The following is a 12,871-nucleotide window of genomic DNA, read 5'->3' on the forward strand; positions in this document are numbered from 1 at the left end:
TGCCTCTCCCCAAGCACAAATCCTTCAGAGCACTTTTGCTCAGACTCTCATATAATTCCGGGATCATCGCAGCGACTCTTTAATCAACCAAACTCTCAACACCAAAAATCAAATTTAGACAGCGTGGGGTCCTGATCCCAAAGCTCAATTGACCAAGATCTGTGGATCCTGCCGACTACGCCACTGTGGTGGACCGGGCCGTGTCTGGGCACAGCTTAGGGCGTCCGCTCAGGGCGAATTGCTCAAATCCGGGGCTCTTTACAGTCCCCCTGACTGGCGACCTCTCCAAACAGGCCACAAACCAGTCTCACAGAGCGCTTCAGCTGCCTGCCTGAAGCCTCCCGAGCAAAACCCCTCCGACACCCCAGCAATATCCGTGCCCCAGATGGCCCCGGGCCTATACACAGGTGGGGGGTCCTAGCACCCAATCCCACCTACCCCGAACAAGTTCTGTCCGGTTCCAAGAAACCAGCCACAGATCCCTGGTCAATTTACCCTCTGGACCTTACCCACAAATCACGCTGGGCCAATCCTTTAGAATCTATATCTAAAGGTTTATTATTACAGGAAAGAAAAGCATGAGAGTAAGGTTATTAAAGTACAGTACGTTACATGCACCGAATCTCCCAGTTCTCGATGCAGGCTCTAGCAGAGGTGTTGCAGCTGCTGGTTTAAAAGTCCTTATTGCACATCCTACGATCAGGATGGGTTCACAGGTCTTCCGGGCTCTTCAATCCCTGCAGTGCTGCCTCTGGGATGAAGTGCTGAGCTGAGAACAAAATGGCATCGACCGCATGGCCTCTTTATACTCCTTCCTGGCCTCTTCTAGTCTGCAGCAAGTCACCTGGTCAGAGGCCAATCTCTGCTGGCAGCCCTTGGGTCTCCGCCCTCCTGCTTTAGGTGTGTCTTTGGGCCATCAAGGGCCATTGTTCCACAGGGCTTTGCTACCCAGCCTGTCCATAGCAATGCTCAACCACATTCACAGAAATATTCAGCTTCCACACATATTACAGATTCCTACCTACACACATAGACATTATACACTCACATAAATAGCGTACATAAGATCAACAAACAATTCAATCCCCATTCAATCCCCCCACACCAATTTCTGGGGCCAACACCCCCACCCAGGGGTGCAGCAGCGATCTGGCTGCTTCCCTCCAATTCAGCAACGTGACAGCCCCCCCCCCCAGGCCCTTGGGTGAGTCCGGCGCTGGCCCGTGGGGAGGGTGCAAACCGGTCTCCATCAGAGCCCCTGGCCCATGTCCACATAGTCACCTGGCGCCTAGGAGCCCCGCCCGGACCAGGCCCCTCCCAGGGGGTGAACCCCTCGCGCTGGGTGGCCGTGGTCCCCGCTGGCTGGGGCAGAGGCCCGTTGGCCGGACTGGGCAGGGAGTTTGTGGCCGTCCGTGCTGCAGCTGCGATCGGGGGGAGGGCGGCAGAGTCTCTGGGTACCCAGCGACATCCGTGGCTTCAGGAGACGGCCCCGTGAGACCAAAGGGCCCCTTGCCAGCAGGCCCCCGCTGGGGCTGAGGCCGGGCTCTGACCCCTGCGTCTGCTGCAGGGTTGTGGAACCTCCACACGCAGGTGGCTCTGTGACATGACGACAGGCCAAACGGGACTGGGCAAACCCCTCGTCCCGCTGTGCCCCCTGCGGCCGCCTCCAGCTTGTCGGGCTGGGCTCCCCCGGGACACTCATCCACGGGCCGGATGGCTTGTTCCAGCCACGGGCACGTCCACGCCTCCCCTGCTGGCCGTATCTCTGCAGAAAGGGTCTGCAAGCTCCAGAGGGAGCCCCTCTGGCCACCAGTGTATCAGCCACTAGCCCAGTCTCCCCAGTGTGGATTGCCCCTGCCCAGCCGGGGTGAACCCCTCCTCCTGCTTGCCCCTTCCCTGACGGGTGGGGCTGGCCCCACAGCGGGGAGGGGCCGGGCTGGGAAAGGAGAGGGGGAGGGTCCTACCAGTGCAGGCGAGCAAACCCTCCCAGCAAAGCGCACTTGCTGCGGACTGGGCTAGGCCCCGCACTCCACGGAGAGAGGGGCCCGCAAGCTGAGCAGGAGTCGGCTCCGTGCCCCCACCGCACGGAAAGCAAACCTGCTTCTGGCCGCGTTCACGGGCGCGTGGGGAGCTTCTCCCGCTGCGCTCTGCGCCGACACGGCCTCAGCCGGAGACGCGTGTCCAGGTCTGGGCCCCGCCCTTCAGGAACCGTGGGGAACTGGAGAAGCAGCCACAGAACGGGTGAAGGGCCTAGAAGACAGGAGCTAGGAGGGGAGGCTGAAAGAACCGGGCTTAGTTTGGAAAAGAGCAGCCTGAGCGGGGACAGGAGCGCGGCTTTCAAGCACCTAAAAGGGGGTCACGAGGGGGAGGGAGAGAAATTGTTCCCCTTGGCCTCTGAGGACAGGACAAGCAGCAATGGGCTTAAACTGCAGCAAGGGAGGTGCAGGTTGGACATTAGGAAAAAGTTCCCAACTGTCAGGATAGTGATAGAAATGTAGGTGGTGAAACACTGGAATAAGTTGCCGAGGGAGGTTGTGGAATCTCCATCGCTGGGGATATTCAAGAGCAGGTTGGACAGACGCCTGTCAGGGAGGGTCTAGATGGTGCTTGGTCCTGCCGTGAGGGCAGGGGACTGGACTCGATGACCCCGCGAGGTTCCTTCCCGTTCTAGGGGTCTGTGGTTGGTAGCTAGGGAGGTGGTGGCAGCCAAGGCCCCCCAGGAGCCACCCCTGGCTGGAGCGGGAGGGAATGAGGCCGTGAGGCTCAGTTTACAGATGGCACCTGGTCAGCCCAGAGAGCCTGCGGGAGCGCTTAATGAACACTGCCAGGATTGCATGAAACACCCCTGCAATGCAGCCAGCTCTGGGGTGCAACCAGGCCCAGCAGCATGACCCAGCCTGAGCACAGTCCTTGATGGCTGGAAGGGAGGCCTGTGGCATGGGATGTCCAGATAGAGATTTGCAGGCCCCCTCTTCACCGGACGTGCCCCGAGCTCTTGATTCCGTCCTCAGGCCAGGCCTCAGTTTCCATCAGACCCAGAGGCTGGTGCGTTTGCAGTTTGGAAAACCAACCACGCGATTTTTACGGGAAACCAGCTCTCTGCCCCGCAGCCAGGCAGCTTGTGCCCCGGAAAGGCCAGGCGAGCGCGACCCCACAGCCCTGCCGCCGCCCTCTCAGCCTGATGCCAGCGCCGCAAAGGGCCACGGCGCCCGAAGAGACGCCCTTAGCATAGCGCCGCTGCAAATTCATCCTCCTCTGCTGCCTCCGGCCATTCGGGTGCCAGGCATCCCCGCCCGCCTCCTGCCTGACGGGATCTGCAGAGGACCAGCCCCTGCCTCCCGCAGGAAAACGCATCTGCCTACGTTTATTTCGGAGTCTGGGACCACCTGGCACGTCTGGATTCTGGCCGGTCTGGATTCCTCCAAGCCGTCGACGGAAGTCTGGGAGTGACTTACGGCATCTTTCCATTCCTCTTCCCCACGTGGCCCAGACGCTGGCAGGGGAGGCTCAGAGAAAGGCGCCAGGAAGTGAACGTGCTGCACTTGTGCTGACGTCGCCTTATAAAAGTCTGGCAGGGTGCTGGGCTGAGAACTGGGAATGAAGCTTCGGAGCCCTGCGAGAGCGAGAGACACACACGCTGTCCCCTCTCCCCACCCGTGCTGGCCCCTGCTCTCCCGGCAGGACGGGCTATGCTGTAAACTTGCTCCAGATTCTTACTCCTTTTACTAGCCCCTAAATTGTGTCCACACTGTAAGCTGCTGCCAGACTGTTACACCGTTTTTCAGCCCAACCCCCTCTCTGCCCCCGCCAGTCTCCACGCACAAACCTTCTCCGGGCTGGGAGCGGAGAGCTCCCGCTGGCTGGGCAAGCCCAGGTAAGTGCGCCAAAGCACAGGTGGGTCTCTTTAAAGGGCATCTGCACTGCGGCGATCTTATCATGGCGCATGGGGTACGTACGCGGCACCCTTCCCCGGCGCGGGCATCGAGAGCCGTGCAGAGGGGGCGTGGCTTAGGTGGGCAGAGGGGAGATGCGCCTGAACCCCGTGGGTGCGACCCGGCACGGATCTCTGGGGGCCAAGCAGCGCCTGCCCCAGATGCTGCCGGTTTGGCAGCGTCGCGCCCCTCAACCTCCCGGTGCAGCATGGACAGGACCTGTGCGCACGTCCCCTGCGGGCTGCCCCCAGCGCTGTGCGGGGAGAACGGCGGCACCACGCCCAGGCGCTTCCACAGAGCCACGCGGGGTGCCCAGCGCCAACCATGCCCGCTTGCTGGATAGACACAGGTCACGCACCCGGCTCCCCTACGACTGACACACACACACACACACCAACCACACACTGTGCTACCAGAGGGCAGGTCACACACCCAGCTCTCCTGTGGCTGGCAGACACACACACACACACACACACACACACACTGTGCCACCAGAAGGCAGGTCACACACCCAGCTCCCCTGTGGCTGGCAGACACACACACACACTATGTGCCACCAAAGGTCAGGTCACACAACCAGCTCCCCTGTGGCTGGCAGACACACACACACCATGTGCCACCAGAAGGCAGGTCACACACCCAGCTCCCCTGTGACTGGCAGACACACACACACACACACACACACACACCATGTGCCACCAGAAGGCAGGTCACACACCCAGCTCCCCTGTGACTGGCAGACATGCACACACACACACACACACCATGTGCCACCAGAAGGCAGGTCACACACCCAGCTCCCCTGTGACTGGCAGACACACACACACACACACACACACACACTGTGCCACCAGAGGGCGACTGAGCCCAGCAAAGCCCAGCCCAGCTGCGTGTGCGCTCCTGTGTCGACAGCGCGTGTGCTGCGGTTGTTGTGTACAGTTGAACGATCTCCAGGGGACCCGGCGAGATCCTGCAGGCGGCACTGCCCAGTCAGCTGGCGAGAGGCAGCCGGGGCCTCTCTGCCCCCCGCCCCTTTGTGGCTCTGCAGCCTCCAGGGGGGCAGAGAGGACAACAGGCTCTGAGCCCCTGGATGAGACGGGGCACCCCCGGCTGGAGCCTCCCTCCCTGGGAGGATTAGCCCGTTGTTTAGGAAACAGCTGATGCCAGTGCCAGGGCGGAGGAGGGGGAGCTCCTGAGAGCCATGCCTGGGGCCGCTGCTGGCCCTCCCCGCTAGCCCCTCTGTGCACCTGCCGGGACCATGAAGGAGGCGAGGGAGCCCAGAGACCAGCAACTGACTGTAAGTTCTTCTTTGGGGCGAGGGGGGACTGGCAGGGACTCGCTGCCAAGTGCCCAGTGGCGCCTGCCTCCCTGCCTAGCGGGTTCATGATGCCGGTGCCCGGTGTGAATGGGGGCAGACGCCGGAGTTGGGACGTCGGCCCGGGAGACGGGGGTCGGGGAGGTGGGTGCCCGTCGCGTCGCGGCCCTTGCTCCCTGCTCAGCCCGGACATGCCCCGGATCCGTTGGCTCACGTCCCTGGCCGTGTCGGGAGCTGCATGTGGGCAGAGGGACGGGGCTGCAGCCGGGCTCTGGCCCCACGCTTGGTGCAAGCAGCTGGGCAAATTCTCTGCAAACTGTACACGTCGTGGCTTGACTGGTGTGGCACGCAGCGACTACCTGGGGCGAGGGGGAGGGGTGCCAGCCCCGGGCGCGTGGCATATGGGCAGCCCCACCCCTGGGCGCGCGCGGCACAGGAGCGGCGCCAGCCCCAGGAGTGTGGTGCATGGGTGGCGCCGGCACCGGGCATGTGGTGTATGGGTGGTTCCACCCCTGGGCGCATGAGTGGCCCCTCCCCCAGGCACCCAGCAGCTCCAAACGGTTGGGGACCACTGTATTAGTGTGTGCATCAAAGTCCCTGCCAAAGCCTCCTCGGGGTGGATTTTGCAGCCTTTTTCCTCCTGCAGTTTGCTCTCAGGACTTGCAGCTACATCTCTCACACACAGCCCAGAGGAGGCCAGTACTTTTAAAGGAGCCGCTTGCAGGAGAGCAGTCCGACTGTCGCCTGCAAAACCCCCAGATTTCCTGCAGGCGGAGAAAGATTCTGCAGGGCATAGAACAGCAGCAGGCCAGGCAGGGCCCGATCCTGGACAACACAGCGTGTCCTCACTTTCTTTTATGGGATCGGAGGCTGAGCAGTGCCCCCGGGTGTGCGAGCGTGAGCGTGCGGAGGGTGGGTGTGCGGCATGTACCCGGGCACACCGCAGAGTGTATTCTCCCAAAGTGCCTCCTCTCTGTGCTGCTCAGCTTGGCTGACATGGTGCCCCCAGTCCTTCTGTGGGGAGAGGCAGGCCCCCGGGGGCACAGACTCAGCTGAGTGAGCGGGAGGGGTCAGGGTCAGCGACCCTTGGGTCCCTGTGCATGGGGGGGTCATGCTGTGGCCACCCCACAGGGCCCGGGTGATGCCCCACACGCTAGTCCCCCCCGTGCCCATGGGCGATAGTGGCTGGACCGATTCGCTAGCCGCTCACGCAAGAGACGCTGGCCAGCGAGGTGGCCCCCGCCTCCTGCTCATTAATGCTGGACAGTTTGTAAGTGCCCAGCTCAGCTCGGCCTTGGCTGGGAAGGCGGATGCGGGTAACGCTCAGAGGTGAGAGGCAGCGGGGACACCGCAGGCTGCCGCTCCAGCAAGAGCGGGCTGAGCCACGGCAAAAGCCGGCAGGGAGCTCGTTCAAGAGCTGGCAGGCGTGCCAAGGGTGGGTGCAACAGGCCAGTGCCCAAAAGAAATGTTAAGTGACATGTCTCTGGGGCTGCAGTGTTTGCTCCGCATGAGTCCAAAGACCTTGGTTTCAGCTCTGGCTACTCACCAGGCTTCCGCCGAGGGTTGGGTTCTGCCGGGTTTTACAGCACGGTGCCTACAGGGTGCAGGTGAGGATCGGAGACTAACTCAGCCACAGTGCGGAGGAGACTGGGAAACGGGACGTCTCAGGGGGTCGCTGTGTGAGTCTGTTTCCACAAAACAGCGGGTCCATCTGGGGCATTGAGCGATGAGGGGAGGCTGAAAGAACTGGGCTTGTTTAGTTTGGAAAGGAGAAGACCGAGAGGGGTCCTGCAAGTGGTTTTCAGGAATCTAAAAGGGTGTCAGGGTGGGGGGGAGGAAATTGTGCTCCTTGGCCTCTGAGGATAGGCCAAGAAGCGATGGGCTTACATTGCAGTGAGGGAGGTTTCGGTTGGACATTAGAAAAAACTTTCTAACTGCCAGGGTGGTGAAACACTGGAATAAATTGCCCAGGGAGGTTGTGGAATCTCCATCCCTGGAGATATTGACGAGCAGGTTGGACAGACACCTGTCAGGGATGGGCTAGTTGGTGCTTGGTCCTGCCATGAGGGCAGGGGGCTGGACTCGATGACCCCGCGAGGTCCCTTCCCGTTCTCGTGCTCCAGGATTCTGTGATTGTAGTTGTTCCTGTGGGAGAATTAAAGATAAGCTGGAGGCCGAGTGCTACGGGAAGGGATGCATGAGCCAGGCTGCCTGCGGGCTGGGTTCCTGGCCTACGAGTTGGTTCCAGCGAGGTCTTTAACCAGGGGGGCTGAGGATTGTGAATTTGGTTCGGATGCGTCGGTCCTGGCAGCGTGGGAAGGACGTGGGGGAAGATGTGCGTCTAAATGGCGCGCGGGGGAGGGAGCCAAGATGGCGGCGGTGGGACAGGAACGATGTCTCAGGACAGATGAATCGTAATTTGCGTTATCGTAGATGCGCATGAGAGGCTATTTCCTCAGCGAGTGGACACCCAGCGGTGGCGTCCCGTGATCATTTTTCTTTTAAACCCTGTTATAGTCCTAGCCTTCGCAGCCTCCTCAGGCAAGGAGTTCCACAGATTAACTATGCGCTGTGTGAAGAAGAACTTCCTTTTATTTGTTTTAAACCTGCGGTCCATTCATTTCATTTGGTGTCCTCTAGTTCTTATATTATGAATAAGGAAAAGTTATTTACTTATTCCCACTTTCTCCACACCACTCATGATTTTATAGACCTCGATCCTATCCCCCCTTCATCTCCTCTTTTCCATGCTGAAAAGTCCCAGTCTCTTTAATTTCTCCTCAAAAGCATCCTCCCAGCCATGCCCAGCACCCCGCTCAGCTGTGAAATACGCCCTAGGGATGTTAAATTGCAAGTAATTGACTAATCGAACAGTCGATAGGGCACCTCTGTCTTTGACGTGTAGCCATTGCTACACTTTAAAGACAAAAGCTCCGCGGGGAGCCCGGGGTGAGCTGGGGACTGATCCTGAGCTCCATGCTGCACTGCCTCTTTGAAACGCCGCAGGGAGTCCCCAGCGGATCCTGGGCTCCACACGACACTGCCACTTTGAAACACCATGTGCAGCCTGGGCACACCCCAGCTGGCTCCAGGCTGCATGCGGCATTTCAAAGCGGCAGCACCACATGGAGCCCAGGGTCTGGCCCCAAGCTCCACCTGGCACTGCCGCGTTGAAGTACCCTGATAGAGGCAGCAGGTTGGGGGGAGGCGGCACGTCGACTACCCTGTCGACTCACCGATAGGCATTTGCTTATCCGATAGTCGACTAGTCCTTCCCATCCCTGATGAGTGAGGCACAGGAAGGCACCGATGTCTGGGGAGTTGTGGGGGGCACGGCTGGATTGCTTGGCTGCACCGGGAATCACAAGCCATCAGCACCCTTGCGGTCACAGCCCAAACCTTTCTGCACACCCCACGTGCACTGGGGGGTCCAAACCGCGGGTGGGGGCTTCACTAATTGCTGGGTTTGAGAAGCTTTCTGCAGCCCAGACCCTCCGGCAGCTGGCCGGGAGGTGAAGCGCTCAGGGATAGAGGCATGGGCAAGCCCGTTTGCGGGCAGACTGGCTGGAGCTGTCCCTTTAAACTCTGCGACAGGGCTGGCGTGTGCAGCCCGAGCTGCTCCCAGCGGTGTTTTCTTTCTTCCAGGAAAAAGCCGCAATTGGTGCGTGCGTGTCCATCGGGGAGGGCGTGTCAGGGCTGCCTCGCTGGAGAGGCGATGCCTCCGGCGAGGCTGGGGTGGGGAATGGCCGTCGGCAGCAAAGTCGCTGCACCAGGTGGGCAGCCCTCGCCCTCCGCCACCTTCCCAAGGGCCAGGAACTTTCGGAGACTCCCTGTGCCTGGCGGGCACCATGGCTCACATGCAGGTGCCGAGTTCCCTTCCCGTCTGCCGTCGCTCCGCCGGCTCGGCTCCGTTCCCGCCGCCCGCGTCGCTCACCCTCTTCGCTCTCTTCCAGGTGGCCCTTCGCATCCGGCCGATCAGCATGGCGGAGCTGGAGGAAGGAGCGACTCTCATTGCTCATAAGGTGGATGACCAGGTACGGCCGGAGGGTTCGGGGCAGGCGGGCGAGCGGGGGGCTGGCTGGGCCCCGTGTGCCAGGGAAATCCACCCTCTGCCCCAGCCTCATGTCAGAGCAGTGACTGATTTTGGGGGTGCGCCCGGTGGCCGGAGGAAAGAGAAAGGAACGTGCCAGGGGGTCCGGCGGGGCAGGGGGGCGGCGGCGCAGGGTTATGGGGCTCTGACAGAGCTGCGTGCAGAGAGCACAGGGCTGGGCTAGCCCGGAGGGGCCTGCACGCTACGATCGGGAAGCCTTGGCAGAGCGGTGCCCGGAGGAAGCACACGCTGCCCTTTCCCACGTTAAGGAGGGAAAACACTCGGCTGCGTCTCCAAACCCTCCAGCCGACGGCTGCCCTTTGGTGCTCGTCTCGCGTGGAGTCGCCTGCTTCCCAAGGGGCTGGGGGAGTCCAGGCAGAAGTGTACCCCGTGGCCCACAAGGAGAGCAGCTGGGTGTGGATCCGGCTGAGCTGCCCAGCCCGCCTGCCGTGGCCCCCAAAGGGGCCACGGGCTTTCATTGGGGGCTAGTCTGGCGTTCCTTCCAAATCCAAGCCCACCAGCTGCCCAAGAATAAGCATTTTTCAGGGCACACCTGGGCCCCTCCTCCCGGCTTCAGGGCCGGGCGTGTCCGTGCCATGCCCCACAGGGTGGGTCCGTGACCTCAGGTTCAGGCTGGGGGTCACACCCGGGGGAAAAAGGCTGCAAGCGGTACCGGGGAATGTTCCAGGCTCGGTTCGGCGAGGAGTCGTCTCCCGAACCTGGCCGAGCCAGTTACATGCTAACGAGCAGCCCGTCGCTCGCCCTGACCGGCCGCAATTCGGAGCAGCCTCCTGCCCTTGTGTAAACCCCTAGGAGGAGGAGAACCAGAACCAGAACCAGAACCTCGCGTCAGTGGGTACGAGCGGGTTAACTGTGGCCTAGTGTTCCCCGTGTCCTGAGCCAATAGCCCTGGGCAGCCCCCGGGACACCAGGTGTTCTCTGGTTTGTTGCTGTAGGGTTCGCCATAAACACCAGGCTGCCCCTCAGGCCTACCCACGCGGGCGTGTAAATGGCAGGTTGAAGCAGCTGTTCAGAATGAGAACAAAGGCCCGTGGCAGAGGGTCTGAGCCTCACAACCGTTCCCGTGTCCCCGGGCGCTGCCTGACCCTGGCCCCCCTCTCCCGGCCGCGTTATCGACCCGGCTCTGTTCGCCACTCCGGAGCTCTGGGCCCGGTTACCACTCGCCAGCCCCAGGGCGGCCGCCCGTCAGGAGGAAATTCAGCTGTGTTTATTAGCAGGATATTTTTACTCCCCTCAAGCAATTACGGGAAGAGCAGGCGGCCGGGTGCGCCTCTGCCATCTGTGTTTACCTGGGCCGAGCGCGGCGCCAGGGGACTCGCCAGTCAGATGATAGCTGGCTGAGCTAGGAGTTTGCACTCGTGCTCCGGTGTGGTCCCTAGGGCGGCTGGGCAAAGCAGGGTAGCCCCTTCGAGACGGGCCAGGAGTTCACGGGTGGGAGGGGGTGTCGGTCAGAGCCAGCAGGGGACAAGGGAAGTCTGAGTCACAAAGGGTCGGGAAGTTTTGACTTCCGCCTTCATCCTGCAGCAGAGCGACCCCGCTTCGCCCCGCCCCGTTCCGAACGTCGGGAACATCTTCTGGGGTGATGGTCACGCCCAGTCGTTTCAAAGGATAGAACCCTACAAGTCTAGGATGGGAAGGGACCTCGCGAGGTCATCAACTCCAGCCCCCTCCTCTCACGGCAGGGCCCGGCCCCATCTCGAGCTGGGCTGCTCAGCCCGCAGCCTGTTCGCTTGCGGCCCGCGGGGCGGTTTGGGCTGATACGTGGTTTAATAGTTCCATTCCTGGGCTGTCGTGAAGCCAGAACAAAACAGGAGTCAATATGACGGTCTTCTGTTGAGACGGACGGTCGTCGCTCGTTCAGCGTGCCGCCATGTGGGTGGAGATTGGGGCACTATGGCATGTTATTAATCTCAGCAGAACGGACTTAAACGGGGCCTGCGTGTTGTGCCGTCTCGCCTTCATCTTTGTATTCATGCCCGTCCCTGGGAAAGAAGCTGTTTGCATATATTTGCATGTACATTAAGTTGTGGCCCGTGGCGTGGGCTGTATCCTTGTGGCCCCCGGGGCTTCCAAAGTCGAGTCGCCCTGATCTAGATCATCCCTGACAGGCGTCTGTCCAACCTGCTTTTAAATATCTCCAGCGATGGAGATTCCACAACCTCCCTGGGCAACTTATTCCAGTGTTTAACCCCCCCTGGCAGTTGGGAAGTTTTTCCTAATGTCCGAGCTACGCCTCCCTTGCTGCAATTTAACCCCACTGCTGCTTGGCCTATTCTCAGAGGCCACGGAGATTATTTTTTCTCCCCCCTGCCAACTTGGTAGCAGCGTTTGGTTTTGCTTTTGGCTTTAAAAAGACAAAACCCTGTTGCCTTCCCCTTTGTCACGCGCGTTGCATTTCAACTGCGGGACGCCCTGTTCCACAACTCTTGCAGGGCGAGATTTCAGGGGCCTCCCGCCCCTACCCACACGCCTGCTGCCAAATGAAATTCCAGCCAATAGACCTGAGCTCCCAAGCGTTTTTGCTTGCGATGGAGCAGGTCCGGTGGCATCCCCCCTCCGGCTCGGTGGTCTGCGTCTGCGTGCCCAGCACTTGCAGGGCCTGGCAGCTCTCGTGGAGACCGGGGGAAGGGCTGTAACGCAGTTCGGCGAGAGGTCGGCCGGTCTGAGAGGCAATGCCCCGCTGGGGTGCAGGGTCGCCTCCTCTCGAAGCGACTCCCTGCGGGCGTCATCGTGTGGGTTACACCCTGGGCACGTTTTCACAAGCGCGGGCAACTTCCTGGTGCCCTGCTGTGATCACGAGGCTCTGGCAGCTGCCACCCTCGGCCTGCCCCGGGTGTCAGCTGAGACCTGGACACGGGGCAGGTGGCTCGGGGCTGTGCTGGGGGGAGCGTGTTCCCTCTCTCCTGCCCACCTTCCTCTCTAGGATTCAGGTGCCCCCCCCCTTCCCTCCCTTCTTCATGGCACCGGGAGGCAGGAATGCCCCCAAGGCCTCTCCTCCCCCAGCGCCCAGGCAGGGCAGGGTGGCTCCGTATGGCACAAGCTCTCTCATGTAGACAGTCTCCGGCCTGTTCCTCCACACGCGGGCACCAGGCAGGACAGGAGTGGGCACTGCCCTAGGCAGCTCCAGAGCGGGACATGCTGCCTTGGCCAAGCCACGTGGGGGGCCGCTGTGTTAACGGGGGGAACCCAGAGCTAAAGGGGGGGCCAGGCCTGGCGTAGCAGCGGCTGTGTTAACGGGGGGAACCCAGAGCTAAAGGGGGGGCCAGGCCTGGCGTAGCAGCGGCTGTGTTAACGGGGGGAACCCATAAGAACATAAGAACGGCCGTACTGGGTCAGACCAAAGGTCCATCTAGCCCAGTGTCCTGTCTGCCGACAGTGGCCAGCACCAGGTGCCCCAGAGAGGGTGGACCGAAGACAATGATCAAGCGATTTGTCTCCTGCCATCCCTCTCCAGCCTCTGACAAACAGAGGCCAAGGACACCATTTTATCCCCTGGCTAATAGCCTTTTATGG

At 61.2% G+C, this 12,871-nt stretch overlaps 1 protein-coding gene across 5 annotated transcripts in view; it reads left to right on the plus strand.

Moving 5' to 3' along the window:
• Positions 1 to 4,835: 4,835 nt before the first annotated feature.
• The window catches only part of KIF19 (kinesin family member 19), a 31,430-nt gene continuing 23,394 nt past the window's right edge, over positions 4,836 to 12,871 (plus strand). The window contains exons 1-2 of one of the 5 annotated variants that reach the window (XM_075904044.1): positions 4,836 to 5,229; positions 9,201 to 9,281. In XM_075904044.1, coding sequence (XP_075760159.1) covers positions 5,191 to 5,229; positions 9,201 to 9,281 — 120 coding nt within the window. In that variant the 5' untranslated portion in view covers positions 4,836 to 5,190. Of the gene's footprint in view, positions 5,230 to 7,617; positions 9,111 to 9,200; positions 9,282 to 12,871 lie in introns of those variants that run through there. The other 4 variants (XM_075904040.1, XM_075904043.1, XM_075904041.1 and 1 more) reach the window with 4 other exon arrangements.

Source organism: Pelodiscus sinensis, chromosome 20 (assembly GCF_049634645.1).
Source record: "Pelodiscus sinensis isolate JC-2024 chromosome 20, ASM4963464v1, whole genome shotgun sequence".
In the NCBI taxonomy this organism is placed as follows: Eukaryota; Metazoa; Chordata; order Testudines; family Trionychidae; genus Pelodiscus; species Pelodiscus sinensis.